Below are 16,877 nucleotides of genomic sequence, written 5' to 3'. Positions count from 1 at the left end.
ACAAAGCAGGAAAGAACATCCAATGGAAAAAAGACAGTCTCTTTAACAAATGGTGCTGGGAGAACTGGACAGCAACATGCAGAAGGTTGAAAGTAGATCACTTTCTCACACCATTCACAAAAATAAACTCAAAATGGATAAAGGACCTGAATGTGAGACAGGAAACCATCAAAACCCTAGAGGAGAAAGCAGGAAAAGACCTCTCTGACCTCAGCTGTAGCAATCTCTTACTCGACACATCCCCAAAGGCAAGGGAATTAAAAGCAAAAATGAATTACTGGGACCTTATGAAGATAAAAAGCTTCTGCACAGCAAAGGAAACAACCAACAAAACTAAAAGGCAACCAATGGAATGGGAAAAGATATTTGCAAATGACATATCGGACAAAGGGCTAATATCCAAAATCTATAAAGAGCTCACCAAACTCCACACCCGAAAAACAAATAACCCAGTGAAGAAATGGGCAGAAAACATGAATAGATACTTCTCTAAAGAAGACATCCGGATGGCCAACAGGCACATGAAAAGATGCTCAACGTCGCTCCTTATCAGGGAAATACAAATCAGAACCACACTCAGATATCACCTCACACCAGTCAGAGTGGCCAAAATGAACAAATCAGGAGATTATAGATGCTGGAAAGGATGTGGAGAAATGGGAACCCTCTTGCACTGTTGGTGGGAATGCAAACTGGTGCAGCCGCTCTGGAAAACAGTGTGGAGGTTCCTCAGAAAATTAAAAATAGACCTACCCTATGACCCAGCAATAGCACTGCTAGGAATTTACCCAAGGGATACAGGAGTACTGATGCATAGGGGCACTTGTACCCCAATGTTTATAGCAGCACTCTCAACAATAGCCAAATGATGGAAAGAGCCTAAATGTCCATCAACTGATGAATGGATAAAGAAATTGTGGTTTATATACACAATGGAGTACTACAGGGCAATGAGAAAGAACGAAATATGGCCCTTTGTAGCAACGTGGATGGAACTGGAGAGTGTGATGCTAAGTGAAATAAGCCATACAGAGAAAGACAGATACCATATGGTTTCAATCTTAAGTGGATCCTGAGAAACTTAACAGAAACCCATGGGGGAGGGGAAGGAAAAAAGAAAAAAAAAGAGTGGGAGAGAGCCAAAGCATAAGAGACTCTTCAAAACTGAGAACAAACTGAGGGTTGATGGTGGTGGGAGGGAGGGGAGGGTGGGTGATGGGTATTGAGGAGGGCACCTTTTGGGATGAGCACTGGGTGTTGTATGGAAACCAATTTGACAATAAATTTCATATATTGAAAAAATTAAAAAGAAAAAAAAACTGATCAGGCATTGAGAATGATCAAATACTGAGGATGGGGGCTCTCCTGCTAAACTGACTTAGCAACGTTCTTGTCAAAACTGGATTTTATAAGGAAGTGCACAGAGTGACCTAGGAGAAGGTTCAGAAGCCTAACTAAGGTTTGATCAAGCGAATAATCTTTCTTTGTCAGTGCCTAATATTCTTTTTTTCTGGATCTTCCTTCTCAGTCACCCCAGTTTTCTTTGTATCCTTTTTACAGTCTTACTTTAATACTTTGTTATTGGGACATTTCCAAGGTCTCCACTTCAACGATTTATCACTAGGACTTGGTATTTTTTGTCCCAATATAAACCTATTTTTTAATTTTTTTATTTTATTTTTTTAATTTTAAAACCTATTTTTTTAAACTATTTTAAGAGGGACTACCTTTCTTGATGTCATTTTTATCATAATTATTCAGTGTTCCTCTAAATAGCAGACTGAAATGAAATGATTCAGAAGCTTGAAACCAAAGGCATGCATAAATTATTTTAAAAGCAACAAAAGAAGCTGCATTCTCATTTTAAGCTTTTTGTAAATTGCATACTTTATTAAATAAAAAATAAAAATAATGAACTGTCAGTAATACAATATGACTTTTCCTGAGTGCCAAAGTATAAATTCATTTTTTAAAATTTATATAGCTCTGTGCTATCAAGAATATACTAGATATTCTTAGAAAAGTGTGATGAATACATAGTCATGGGGATGATAACTCAAGATTTGAGAAATTTTTAAAAATGGTTTGATTTAAAATAATATACGCTCACTAGAAAATTTAGAATACTTGAAAGTGATAGGGTAAATTTTAAAACGCCCATAATGCCATCACCATGAGATGTCAACATTTCTTGTCATGCTTTTCCATTGCATAGATCATGGTGTGCATGTCCATGTTTACTTTTTCACAAAATTAGGAGATTATTTATACAATGTTTTATCTTGTTTGTTTTCCCCATTCATTATTGTACCATGAACATTCTCCTATCTTAATATTCCTAGCAACTTTTTTAATGATTACACATTTCATTATATAGCACCCCCTACTGTTGAACAGTTAAGTTGTTTTGAGCACATTTACTTGATCCTGATTAACTCTTGGTTGTAAGATCTGTTATTAACTCAAAAGCTTTTTAGAAAATTTATACATTAAACATGTATATGGAATAGAAGACACATTAATTTTAGGAACATTTAAAGGCCAAACTATGAGTCTTGGATTAAGGAAACAGTTTGTTATTACATACATGTTGTGAGGAATGTCTGTAAGCCTAAATGTTAGACTGGATTTCTGATTATGTATTTAGAGTGTATTTATAGAAAGTCCAGGTGATATATAGACTGCCAAAAAAACAGTGACAGACATACCAGCTCTTCGAGAGTTTATAGTAGAGAGGATTTTATAGGAATAGAGATAAGTGATTGTAACACAATGTGATAGGTAATAAAATTGGGGAGTATAAGAAGGGTAGACAGTTTAGAATTGGAAGAATTAAAGAACATTTTCTGTGTAACATTGAAGCTATCTGAAAGAATAGAAATTGGGAGGAAACTTCAGGGACAAAGGCTCAAAGGTGACAGAACTGACCCCATTGGAAACACTGACTTAGTTGAAAATAGCTGGAGTTATAAGATGGTACTAAGTGTAGCAGAGAGATTGGTTGAGCTAAGAATTGAATGATAGCCATTGGATATGACAGTTAAGGATATAAATGTCTTCAAGAGCATTGTTGGGGGAAGCTTATTTGAGATAAACCGAACATCCAAAGGTAACTAAGTAGAAGCCTTATATGTAATCTTTTAAGAATTTTTACAGGAAAGAGTGAAGCAAGAAACTTACACATAACTGTAGAGGGTCAAGCTGAAGGGAAATTATTCAGTTGAGAAAGAAAAATTGGAGATTCAGAAAAAGATGACTAGGGTCACCTGGGTGGCTCAGTTGCTTAAGCGTCCAACTTCAGCTCAGGTTATGATCTCATGGTTGGTGAGTTCAAGCCCCACATCGGGCCCCACACTGACCTGACCATGCAGAGCCTGCTTGGGATTCTCTCTTTCTCTCTCCCTCTTTCTCTCTCTCTCTCTCTCTCTCTCTCTCTCTCTCTCTGTGTGTGTGTGTGTCCCTCCCCCATTTGTACACTCTCTCTCCCTCTCAAAATGAATAAACTTAAAACAATAAAAGAAAGAGATAGTTAGTGTGGCAGGTTGAAGAAAGCAAGAGAGAATTAGTCAAGGAGTTTCTTACAGGTGGCAGTAATAGTTTTGAGCTATGGCCAGTATATTTTATACTTTGGGATTAGAAGAAAGATGAAATGTCTGTGTATACATCGTTTAAGCAGAAGGCAGGCAATTGAGGGGAGGCCCTTCAGGATAAAGCGAAAGGTTTGGAACAGTTTTTTTTTTGTTTTTTTTTTTTTTTTTAATTTTTTTTTCAACGTTTATTTATTTTTGGGACAGAGAGAGACAGAGCATGAACGGGGGAGGGGCAGAGAGAGGAGGGAGACACAGAATCGGAAACCGGCTCCAGGCTCTGAGCCATCAGCCCAGAGCCCGACGCGGGGCTCGAACTCACGGACCGCGAGATCGTGACCTGGCTGAAGTTGGACGCTTAACCGACTGCGCCACCCAGGCGCCCCGGTTTGGAACAGTTTTTGAGGGGAATGGGAGAGAGGTGATAAAGGGCATGACAAATCAACCACTAATCTACATAGATATGAGAAGTTACAGGATAGTATTCAGGGTTTGGGGCTCTGTTGGACAGTAGGGTGGAAAGGAGAGAATCATTATGAGGTGATACTATGTATTTTTTTAACCTCAGTTTTAAAAAGTACTGATTTTAGTGATGGTTACATGTCTCTGAATATAATAAAAACCGCTGGAATTGTATGCTTTAAATAGGTGTATTGTGTGGTATTTAATTACATTACAATAAAGACATTACATATTTAAAGAATTGGTTGAAAAATAAGTATTGTTAGTCTTTTAAACAGTACATTTTTTCTATTTTGGAGGTAAGTGATCGCTTTCTTGTTGTTTGTTTTAACCTGCACCTTCTTGGGTATGGCTATTTTTCCAGTCGCTGGGTGAGTCGCAGCGCCACTGCGCAGCGCAGGAAAGACCGCCTTCGCCAACATTCCGAGCACATTGGATTGGACAACGACCTGAGGGAGGTATGTGGGCCGCCTTCCCAGGACGCCTCCATACAAGAGCCATGAACTAGGCTTACTCAGCTCAGCAGTTGTCATGGTGCAAGTTCTTCCGATTTCTTTACAGAATGGTTTTGTTTTACTTTAAAATAGTAATCCTTTTGTACTGACTTTAAAAGAACACCTTTTTGTAATTTTAATACACCTAAAATACGGCCCTAAAACAAGTCTCCCTGTGTACCACATCAAGTAAAGGCTAAGTTTAGGATACATTTTTGGTCAGTATGTCTCCTGTGGGGGGAAAAGTATACAAGAAACATATTTTAAGTTTCAAGCATAATTTAAACTTAGAATAAAGATGCATTTGCTTGTGCTTTATCCTTGGATTGTGGACACCATTTTTTAAAGTGTTTAGAAATTATTTTTGAATTAAGATCTTTATGCTTTATTTGTACTACTTAAAAATACAAGCATAGTTATACATTTAAATAATTATAAGTAAGTTTTGGTTATTATAATCAAAGAAAAATGCAATCGGAAGATCTATTAACTATTTTCTAAACTCAGATGTGTAAAATAAAGCAGAAAACATCATTCCAAGTATCTATTGCTTTTTGGTTGAAATGTTCATACATTTATGATTTTAAACATTTTCTTAAAAATTGAAGCATAATCTGTCTAGTGCTTTTCTTTGTGCTATCATATTTTCTTCTTTCCCCTCCCTTTTGCTGTGACTTTATATCATATGCATGCACATTTTGCTGGTCTTTTTCTCCCTGTCCTTTTTTTTTTTTTTTTTTTTTTTTTTTTCGCTTTTCTGTCATTGGCACTTCTCCATCCTCTTAGCCTTCCGGGGAACTTTTGGTCTGTCAGAACTCCATGGCATTCTGGGAGTGGGATCAGGGTCTACCTCCTCCTGCACGACTTCCTAAAAAATCCTTCTCTGAGTGCTGCCTGGTATGTTCTTTGCCTGAAAGTGCTTTGCAGATGTTCCTGAATCTTGTCTTTGGTGTCCTTGAATTATCCACATGTGTGTGTGTGCATATAGCTGTAGAGCCTCACATCACCTTGTGACGTGAATTGTCAGCCCCTCAATTTTGCTCTCCACTTCCTGTTATGTTTGATACCTTTTCTTGGTGGTGTGTGCTAATACAAGTAATTCTGAACTCTTGGCAGGTAAAACTAATTATTCAGATTCCTTATTAGTGGTATTTTGAAGGTAAGGGGGGAGTTGTGGAGGGACCAGACGTAGCACTTGTGTTCTTTCAAAGGAGAAATATATTAAATGTTCAAACTCCCTTTAAGTATTTTGCAGAAATGCAGAAATAATTCATTTTTGGACAGTTTTTCTTTTCTGGCTGGGTTTTACTCCACAGTATTTTAATGAACTTCCTGATCTGTTTTTTGAGGGTTTTTGTTGTTGTTGTTTTGGTTTGGTTTTTTATTGTTTTAGTTTGAAATGTGTTTCCTCTCTTCCTGGTTTGTATTTTATGTGGTAAGAAAAGCAGATCATCAGTATAGAATTTTAGTTCTAAGAGGAACCCTTGAGGTCACCTTGTCCAACATTACATGAAGTCCAAGAGACTTGCCCAAAGTTAAATGGACACACAAGGCAGAGCTGGGCCTATAGCCCAGGACTGCTGATAGCCAAACTGGTCCTCTTCCCAGTAACCCTGTTTACCAGGTTGCACTCAACAGCTCCTCACCTGAGGACAAGAGGAACTTAGGACTCCTGGTTTGTTATTTTTGTCTTTGACAGAAATGAAGAAGAGCATAGTAGAAATCTCAGAAGAAATCTGGGGTCACTTCCTTTTAGTAGTAAAATGAACTTCTTATAAAGACATTCCTTGTGAAAGATTTCTCTTTCTTCTCCATTTTTCACCTTAAAGTACACCTTTTCCTCCAACTGCCCCAAAGAAAATTACATTTTTATCATCACTTGTTTACTATAAAGGCAAGTGCTCTATTTCTTGCAATGTACATAGGTAACCTCACTTCTTGTGAGGAAGGGCCTCCTGCCACCCCCTCTATCCTCTGTGTGCATGTCCGAGGAATGTTGCTCATTCCATGGCTTCACCAGAGATGCTCAGGAGAAGACTGGGCCCTATGGCATTCGCTGTTGGCTGATAATCATATTGCCCCATATGTGCTGTGTACTTGGTAAATATGACCAGTCAAAGGATAACCCCATTCTAGCTTGTTTTCATTTATAAAATAGAACGTACACTTTAACAGGGCTTTATTCTTAATCCAGTTATTTACTTAATAACCTAATTGTTCATATATTTTTGAAAAAACAGAAATGCCAAGACCTGTTTCTAGTCTCTAGCCTGACAGTGTTCCTCACTCCTTCTAGCCAGTGTTTCTTCCTAAGCTAAGACTGAGTCTTCCCTCTTCTGGAGGACTGAGTCACAGTAGTTCTCTCTGCATTTGCACAAGTCCTAAAGGTGGAAGAACAGACACAGGGGAGAAACAACCCCTTTAACATTTGCCAGTTAACATTTGTTTTTACCAGCCTTTTATCTCTGATTTGTAATAATCCAGATAATATCTATACCACCTGAAATGTTAGGAAATGCAGGTGTTATCATTCTCATATAGGATCTCTGCCTTGTATCTCAGGTGGGTTTTGCTGAAGCTTTTCATTTCCTGAGTTTATTTATTTGAAAACTAACCTTCAGGATGTTTTGATAGACCTTGTTACCCTTAGCTTCCCTGGTGGTGATAGTTGTCTCTCATTTTCAATTTTCCCTCTTTCTTTGACCCTCTAAAAAAGATTTGAAGCCAAAAATATAGACACAAATATAATGGAAACTAAGTATTTGTAGCGTTGATTTTTTAAAAATCTTTCCTTAAAATGATTGCACTAGAAAGGAAACATTTTCTGTTTATGCAGTAGCAGTTACACTGATCAGCCAAATCCCTAATCAGTGGGATTTTTTAGAAATTTGTACAAGATTTAGCAGATTATTTGTCTTCCAAAGGGAAATATTTTAAATGTACAAACTCCCTTTTATTTAAAGAATGCAAAGGATTTTACACATCTTCCCTTACAATATCAAATTCTTCCCTTAAGATAGTAAAGATAGATTTCACATATGTGCCTGTGGGAGGATGTGCTGGCTTACAATCTCTCTCTCCCCTCAACAAACTGCTAGTTTTACTATATCACTTAGAGTAGTTATTCTCTAAAAATGGTCCTAAGACACTTGGACTTTGCGGAGATTCTGCCCCGTGGTCCTGATGCAAACGTAAAGTATGTAGATGAGCTTTTGCAGGTGGCACAGAAAGAAGAGGGACAACCAGCGTCCTGTGGTAATCACCCATAGTGATTTTTTTTCTCCTGCACATTCACTAACTAAAGCTCAAGAGCAGTGGACTGGATTTCTGTGGTACTCTCTGAGCCATCACTTTCTCTGAAAGTAATATGTTTCCACTTTCTCTTGATTGTGGAACAAGGCAAGGAAGGGGGGAATGTAGCAAACAAGTTCAGAGTGAGTTCATGGTCTTTCTTGTGAGGTATGGGGGCATGTTTTATGCCCATTTTACAAGTAAGCAGATATGCCTGAGGTTATAAAATTAGTTGCAACCAGGTTTTAGAGCTCCTGATTTCACTGTTGTGACTTGATTAAAAGCAAAGGGTTGGGTTGGAGAGCACTGCCCAAGAGGGTAGGAGTGTGTTCAGTCTCGATCTGTGGGGAGAGGAGGAAACCAGTGATCTGAGAATCACTGGTTTCTTGTAGAACCTTGGATTAGTAATCCAGAAACCCCAATTTTTTTCATCCCCATCATGCTCCTGACTAATCACAACCTCGGGTATTCCCAGTAAAAAGATTAAACTAGATGAGATTAGATTCCATCGTATTTTGAATGTGTTTTAACCTGATGAGGTTTCTGTCACCCTAATTTTCACAGGGGTTAACAATTGGGAAGTGAGGAGAGTACGAATGCCCTCTGCCTTTAGGTGGCGCTAAAACTTGAATTGCTATTGCATGAATACACTTACGGCCTTCTCTGCATCTTGTTGTTTCTGCACTTATTTGTGTAATGTTAAGAAAGGAGAGTATCTGATGTTTACGTATTTAAAAATACTCTTTAATTTTTAGAAATATATGCAAGAGGCGCGAAGTTTAGGAAAAAACCTGAGGCAACCCAAATTGTCAGACCTTTCTCCTGCAGTGATTGCACAGACCAACTGCAAATTTGTAGAAGGCTTATTAAAAGAATGTAGAATGAAGGTACGTATTACTCACTGATGGAAGACGGTGTGCTATCATGTTAATTCCATTTGTGAGGCTAAGATGAGCTGAATCAGCTCCCATCTGGGCCTGCAGCTTTCCTTGAAGAAAACTTTTCCTGGGGTATAAACCTCACGTACTCTTTACTGAGGTCATGAATTTTCACGGGTTCTCTGTTGCTCATAGAATCAGTGACATGGGAGCCCTGCACAATTTCTCTCATCTCTTCAGCCATTGCTGTCTTTTTCTCCAACATGAACAGGATAGTAAGCCAGTCAGAAGTTGTGTCAGGAATGTGGTCATCTTATGCGAAAGGCAACATGGTTTTTGTGTAGAACCTTGTCCATGCCCATCATGTATGTATACCCATGAGGAAGACCTTAGCTATAGGTTAGGTTTGTATATATTAACACACTAGTCTTCTTCTCAGATAGCTGTGTTCATCAAAGGTGATAATACAAACTGACAAAATTCAGGACATCATTTTAGCCAGTAATTCCATTCTTTTATTTGACAGTCACTTCTGGAGTACCTTCTGTGTATTCAGTATATACACTGGTTTCAGTGTCAGCATACAGTGTTGAATCAGAGAGATGGTCTCGACCTTAAAGAACTAGATTCTCTCTCACTTTACATTTGATAAGTGCAGCTAAGACTGCTGTAAGTTGCCTACTTGAAACTAATTTCTATTTCCTTTTTATTTTCTGGTGCATACTCATGAGCAGAGACAAGATAAAAGAGGAAAAGAGGAAGGAAAAAGAGACCTGGTTCACTCACAGATTAGGGAGTTCGAAAAAATTTAGAGCTGTTTGTGTTGTCGTTTTTGCCTAAGTGTAGTCAAAGCTAACTGCAGGTACCTTCAGTCTGCCAACGTGCAGGGGCAGTGGAGGCTTAGTTGCAGTGGCAGGAAGGGTTTCACATTCTTCCCATTTCCTGGGTCTGGTGTGATTCCCCAGTTATTCAAGCTAGTGTTCTGAAAACCGTCCATCATAAATGTTTACTTGAGGATACTTTCATATAGTATCATATTCTCCCACTAGTGACCCCGTATTTGTCTGACAAAATAATAAAATTATATGTGATATTACTGCAGTTATTTGACCACAGAAATTAAGATACTTTTCCCAAAGTGATGAAAAATCTACAATTAGAAGTATAATGAAGGGATGGGGGACTGGCTCAGTAGGTGGAGTGTGCCACTCTTTATCTCGGGGTTGTGGATTCAAGCCCCACATGGGGTGTAGAGCTTACTAAAAAAATAATAATAATAATCTTTAAAAAAAAGGTGTAGGGGCGCCTGGGTGGCTCAGTTGGTTGAGCGGCCGACTTCGGCTCAGGTCACGATCTCGCAGTCCGTGAGTTCGAGCCCTGCATTGGGCTCTGTGGTGACAGCTCGGAGCCTGGAGCCTGTTTCGGACTCTGTGTCTCCCTCTCTCTGACCCTCCCCCGTTCATGCTCCATCTCTCTCTGTCTCAAAAATAAATAAACGTTTAAAAAAAATTTTTTTTTAATAAATAAATAAATAAAATTTAAAAAAGGTGTAATGAAAGGAACCCAGGTCTCTGATCTAGTAGTTGACTTGTTGGCTTTTTTACTTCACTACTGGGATAACACTTGTGACCACATGTGATGTTCTCAGACAAAACGCATGTTGGTGGAGAAGATGGGACATGAAGCAGTGGAACTGGGCCATGGAGAAGCAAACATAACCGGCTTGGAGGAGAACACCTTGATCGCCAGTCTCTGTGACCTGCTGGAAAGGATATGGAGCCACGGCTTGCAGATTAAGCAGGTAATAGTCTCAGGAGGTCCTGGTGATGTGGCTCGTTAGGAACCCTGTCAAGAAATGTCACAAAGAGAAAAAGATAAACATTAAAGGGTATGTTTCTTTGTCACAGGATAACGGGAAATGCACCATAGGCTTTTTAATTCCAGAAAAAGAAAATAAAACCCATGATTAAGAGGTGGTTTGGGGCTCTTTTCCTGGTAAACAGAAAAGGATAAAACAGCACATTTACTGCAGAGGCCATATCCCCTGTTGAGTGTCTACTTTGGTCACTGTCCAGGGAAAAAAATCTGTTAGCCAGAATTAACCTTCTTTACCATTTTAAGGTATCTAGTTATTCAGTGTGCAAAAAATCAAATGGTTTCTTTGTTTTTGTCCCTCTTATCTCCTGTTCTGATTGTTTTCTGTTGTGAGCATGTTCTTTCTTCCTCCCCTTTTCTCTTTCTCCTCTGGCTTTTTTTCTTCCATAGTTGGCATTCCATACACACAAACATATTTTGCATGTGGATATACACAAATACACTCTGTGCTGCTAGAGCCTTTTAATTCTGTGGTTACTAGTGTGGCCAGCGTAGACAGTCCTAAACATACAATTAAATAACAACTGAGCTGAAGTTCAGAAGTCCATGCGTACTTCTGGCGGTCTCTTTAGCTGCCCTTCCCCAGGCTATTGCTAATCTTCTCAGTGAGGCAAAGGATGACCCTCCTTTCACAAGGAGTGAGTTGCTCAGAATATTACACAGCTGAGAATGGATGAGCTTGGATCTCCAAACATCAAAATGGCCATTTCAACATGAATGGTTTTGATAAGAAATTATTTTTTGATTAATTAGTTCTTATAAGATGAAAAATTTTTTGTGCCTTGTAATTTCAGGGGAAGTCAGCTTTGTGGTCACATTTAATTCAGTTTCAGGACAGAGAAGAGAAACAAGAGCATCTTGCAGAATCACCAGGTGAGAGTTCATTGGTTTGTTTCTGCGGAACTGGTGGCATTGGACCATGGGAAGAATCAGTAGGATATGGCTTTGTCTATACCTCCTCTCTCTCTCTCAGGCTGAAACTTACCCATCTTGCCAGTAGTGGGGTAAGGCAGAAGGAGCAATAGTCACTTGACCTTTCTGATCTTCATCCACAAGACAGGGAAAATAATGTTATGCTATATAAGACTGTAATGTTGATTAAATGAGATAACATGTGAAAACCCCTAATGAATTGTAAAGGATCATACAAGTATACCTTACTCTCACCACTGTTAGGCTGTAGTGTATCCTGGGTTTTTTTTCCTTAAAGTTTTATACACCCATCATTAATAATCTTTCAGAGAAAAAACATGTATATGTATATATGCCTCAAAAGTCTTCAGGAGTCATATTTCTTCTTCAGTTTACAGCAAGACATCACTTGTTAGAAGTGTTGTTATACTTTAGCTAGCTAGAGTTATATAGGGTTCGTAGATACGTATTTTTCTTTATGTAAAATAACCATCTATTTCACAAAAAGTAGAAGTAATAGTGGAAATCTAGTAGAGATAAAATGTTTTATATTAAATCAGCTATTTGGGAACCTTTTCTAAAATTATAGATTCCCCAGGATGCCTGGGTGGCTCAGTCAGTTAAGCATCTGACTTCAGGTCATGATCTTGCAGTTCATGGGTTCAAGCCCTGCGTGGGGCTCTCTGCTATTAGCACAGAGCCTGCTTCAGATCTCTGTCCCCCTGTCCCTTTGCCTCTCCCCTGCTCATGTTCTTTCTCTCTCTCTCTCTCTCAAAAATAAGCATAAAAATTTTTAAATAAAAAATAAAGTTACAGATTACTTTGCACATTCAGAAATGTTAAAAAAAATAGATTTGAAAAAATAAGCCAACCAGCAGCTTAAGAAGGCATTGCAAATATAATTGAAGCATACCCTTCCATTCCCTTCATTGCAGTACTACCCTAAATGTGTTTATTGTTGGAAACCTAGGGGTTTTTTTGTTTTGTTTTGTTTTTTTAATGTTATTTATTTTTGAGAGAGAGGGAAAGAGAGCGCGTGCGTATGCGCACAACGGGGGAAGGACAGAGAGAGAGGGAGACACAGAACCCAAAGCAGGTTCCAGACTTTGAGCTGTCAGCACAGAGCCCAGTGTGGGGCTCGAACTCATTAACCGTGAGACCATGACCTGAGCCGAAGTTGGATGCTTAACTGACTGAGCCACCCAGGCACCCCAGAAACCTAGTTTTTAAATGTGTTTAATCAGACAGCTAAGAATATGAATTGATACTATATGTTATCCTGGAGCTCCACTAAATAGAATGCCAAGGTTCTGATGTCCCAAGATGTAACTGTATTTGTAAAAATTGAGATCAAGTTTAAAAGCGTTCTCTAGTGTCCATCTCCTTTGCCCTTTTCTCTCTTGAAAAAGTAAAAATGCAGGGCGGTTGGGTGGCTTAAGTCAGTTGAGCGTCCAACTTCAGCTCTGGTCATGATCTCACAGTTAGTGGATTCAAGCCCTGTGTTGGGCACCGTGCTGACAGCTCAGAGCCTGGGGCCTGCTTCTGATTCTGTGTCTCCCTCTCTCTCTGCCCCTCCCCCTCTCATACTCTGTCTCTGTCTCTCAAAAATAAATACTAAAAAAAATAAAAAGGGGGCACCCGGGTGGCTCAGTGAGTTAAGAGTCCGACTTCAGCTCAGGTCACGATCTTGCAGTTTGCTACTTTGAGCCCCGCATCGGGCTCTGTGCCAACAGCTCGGAGCCTGCAGCCTGCTTCGAATTCTGTCTCCCTCTCTGTATGCCCTTCCCCCTCTTGTGCTCTCTCAAAAATGAATAAATGTAAAAAAAAATTTTTTTTTAATTAAAACAAAAATAATAAAAAGTAAAAATGCATGTATGCCCTGAAACAATCTCTAACATTTACCTGCGTTCCTAGAAAATTTAGCTGTTCGGACCATAAAACCATAACCAAGGTAGCTTACCCTACTTAGAAAAAATAAATTCCTACGAAGAAATAAACCCTTTATAGGATGAAATGTTGGAGAACTGAGCAGAGAGATGGAAGCATTTGACTCTTTTGCCAGATGAGGCATGTGAGAATGTCCAGCTGTTAAAGCGAGCAGCTGCCTGGCAACACCAGCAGCTTCATGGCTTTGGCTGCTCAAATGATGGGTGGTTGAGGTGGAGACCAGAGACTCAGCTGTTTGCAGTGGCCTTTTGTTAGTCAGTAGTGGGGCCAGCAAAACTCTCAAGTCAAGGCTAAAAAGTATCAAACGTGTCCAAGCCTCATGTAGTCACTATTTTTGCTGCAGTGTCAAGTGTTGATAAGGGGCTAGTCATAAGAGAATGAACAAAATCTAAATATTTTTACTGATCCTAAGTAGGACTAATGTAAGCCTTGTAGCTTTTGAAATCAAACTTATTATCTGTTAGGAGGGGTAGATTTTATTATAAATATTTCTGTAACACTTCTGATGATTCAGCCCATGATGTTAGAATTTTAAAACATGACAGTGTGAAATATATATAAAAACATTAGTTAAAAAATAAAATACTTCTTTATTGAGAAGCAGTGTGTTCTAATTATACAGAAATTAGCAGTTTCTTGACTTGCTTTTAAATCTGGGTGAGTTTTTTTTCCCCCAAAATTACTTTTTGTTTACCAACTGTGAAGCATCCTAATTAATGGCAATAAACAGGCTACGTTTTCATATTAAGGAGTGATCCTCTGTGTACTTAGAGTTCAAACAGTAGGTTTGAACACCACTGTTACTAGCATTGAGCCAGGATGAGACTAGATGATAGATCATTATTTTTCCTTCAGAAGCAACACTGAACAGGAGTCAGACATTTTAAGGGTTGCAGAAGAATGGAAAGTCTGTCTTAGCGAGAAGACCACAGCAGGGTAGATTGTCTTAATTTTTTAAAAACAGACTTTATTTTTTTTATCAGTTTTAGGTTCATGGCAATATTGAGCACACAATACAAGATTTCCCATATACTCTCCACCCCCACATATGCACAGCCTCCCCCATTATCAGCATCCCCTAACATAGTGGTACATTTCTTATAGTTGATGAACCTACATTGACAGATCATTACCCTAAGTCCATAGTTTAGGTTCACTCTTGATTTTGTACATATTATGGGTTTAAACAAATGTAGAGTGACGTGGATCCACCATTATAGGATCATGTAGTGTCGCTTTATTTATCCTAATATTTTCTGTACTCCACTTATTTATTTATTCCTCTGTTTCCTTACCTAACTGCTGGCAACCACTGGCCTTTTTATTTTCTCCATAGTTTTGCCTTTTCCAGAATGCCATGTAGTTAAGTGTCATGTAGTATATAGCCTTTTCAGATTGGCTTCTTTCACTTAGTAATGTGCATTTAAGTTTCTTTCACGTCTTTCAGACTGTCTTAATTTTGACTTAGTTAAATTCTGCAGTGCCAAGTCACTGCACCTAGTAGTTTGAGGTCCTATTTCAGAGAAGGGATCTTAGGATGCAATCAATCCTAGAAAGACTGTTCTTGACATATTACTCAAAAGTTTCTACCTTTAAAAATATTGGCCAATTAAAATTAAAAAAAAAATGTTGGCCAGCTTAGGGGTGCCTGGGTGGCCCAGTCAGTTGAGTGTCCAACTCTTCATTTCGGCTCATATCATGATCCCGGAGTCATGGGATCAAGCCCTGCATTGGGCTCTACACTGCGTGTGGAGCCTGCTTGAGATTCTCTCTCTCTCTCTCTCTCTCTCTCTCTTTCTCCCCCCCCCCACCTTCTCTCTCTCTCTTAACCCCTCACCCCCTCTCCTCTCCTCTCCTGTGCTTGTGCTCCTCCTCTCTCTCTAAAATTAAAAAAAAAAAATTTTTTTAATGTTGGCCAGTTTAGACATACATGGTATTCTTAAACTTTGCATCCTTAGACAAGATTCCACTAAACTTTCAGTGGATTTTTTAATCAGTTGGCAAGTAGTAGAGTCGGATGCAGAAGAGGGTGAAAATACTGCTTTTAAATGGTCATTCTGGGTCTAGCCCAAGAATTTTGAGTCACTCTTCAATCATCTTATCTTCATCAAAAGTTCTCTATTAGGGGCACCTGGCTGGCTCAGTCAGTAGAGCGTGTTGCTCTTGATCTCAGGGTCATGAGTTCAAGCCCCAAGTTGGGCGTAGAGCTCACTTTAAAAAAAAAAAAAAGTTTTTAGGACACCTGGGTGGCTCAGTCAGTTAAGCATCCAACTTCAGCTCAGGTCATGATCCTGCAGTGGGCTCTGTGCTGACAGCTGGGAGCCTGGAGCCTGCTTCAGATTCTGTGTTTCCCTCTCTTTCTACCCCTCCTCTGCTCACACTCTGTCTCTCCCTCTATCAAAAATAAATAAACATTAAAAAAAATTGTTTTGAAGTTCTCTATTAACTACTTACTTGCCTGTAGACTGTAGATGGTTCTGTAGAAATAATATATACAGTCTCTGCCCTCTACAAACTTGCTGCCTATGTAGCAGCTTTGATTCAGGCAGATATACGAAAGAAATTCCTATGGCTGAATGTTAAATCCACAGTGTTTATATTGAAGGAAAAAGTGGCCTATTATATTTGAATGTGGTGAATTAAGAAATAGTAATAGATGTATACATTTAAATAGTATATAAATTTCTCTTCTGGAGTAGACTTCACAGAAACCCTCTTAGAGTTTAGATCTCTAGGTAAAATGTGTGGCTTCGCTCATTAACTCCTGTCTGTTTTCTTTGCACAAGCTTCTTAACTCTTTCCTCTAAAGCCACTAATAAATTATTGTATTGGCTTCCTGGGGCTGCCGCAGTAAAGTACCACAAACTGGCTAACAGTCTCACAGTTCTGGAGTCCAGAACAAACAGTCCCAAATCAACGTGTTAGCTGTGGTGGTCCCTGCGTTATGAAGGGAAATCGATCCCATGCCCCTCTTCTAGCTTCTGGTCATCTCAGAAATCTCTTGGCCTTTAAATGGTATATTCCATGTGTCTTTACATCATCTTTTCTCTACTTGTGTCTATCTCTTTATCCAAATTTCCCTTTGATAAGGACACTGTTCACATTGGTTTAGGGCACATCCTAATAACCTCAAATTGATCAGCTACAAAGACCCTACTTCCAAATAAGGTCAAATTCACAGGTCCTAGGAGTTAGGACTTCTACATCTTCTTGGGGGCATAATTCAAAACATAACAGCTACTGTTGCTGACTTCCCATGTCATCCTCTATCTGATTGGCAAGATTATTCACAAATCTCTTTCTCCAGCCCTAGTTCCTACACATACATCTTTGATGGCCCAGTGGGATCTCAAACTCAGGACATCTTAAAACAAACTAATTATCTCAGCACCTTTCCCTCCTGTCTCTATCTGGCTTTCTCCCTTCTCTCC

The 16,877-nt window shown here is 39.0% G+C and overlaps 1 protein-coding gene across 7 annotated transcripts in view; it reads left to right on the top strand.

The window, feature by feature from the left end:
• DENND5B (DENN domain containing 5B) overlaps nt 1-16,877 on the top strand; it is a 193,020-nt gene that overhangs the window by 131,645 nt on the left and 44,498 nt on the right. For 4 of the 7 annotated variants that reach the window (XM_045466582.1, XM_045466583.1, XM_045466580.1 and 1 more), the window contains 5 exons: nt 4,414-4,507; nt 5,330-5,440; nt 8,590-8,721; nt 10,361-10,513; nt 11,382-11,460. In XM_045466582.1, the coding sequence (XP_045322538.1) occupies nt 4,414-4,507; nt 5,330-5,440; nt 8,590-8,721; nt 10,361-10,513; nt 11,382-11,460 (569 nt within the window). The remainder of the gene's footprint in view (nt 1-4,413; nt 4,508-5,329; nt 5,441-8,589; nt 8,722-10,360; nt 10,514-11,381; nt 11,461-16,877) is intronic. The other 3 variants (XM_045466586.1, XM_045466585.1, XM_045466584.1) reach the window with 1 other exon arrangement.

The sequence above is a fragment of the Leopardus geoffroyi genome, chromosome B4 (assembly GCF_018350155.1).
Source record: "Leopardus geoffroyi isolate Oge1 chromosome B4, O.geoffroyi_Oge1_pat1.0, whole genome shotgun sequence".
In the NCBI taxonomy this organism is placed as follows: Eukaryota; Metazoa; Chordata; class Mammalia; order Carnivora; family Felidae; genus Leopardus; species Leopardus geoffroyi.
This window is presented reverse-complemented; position numbering and strand designations above follow the sequence as displayed.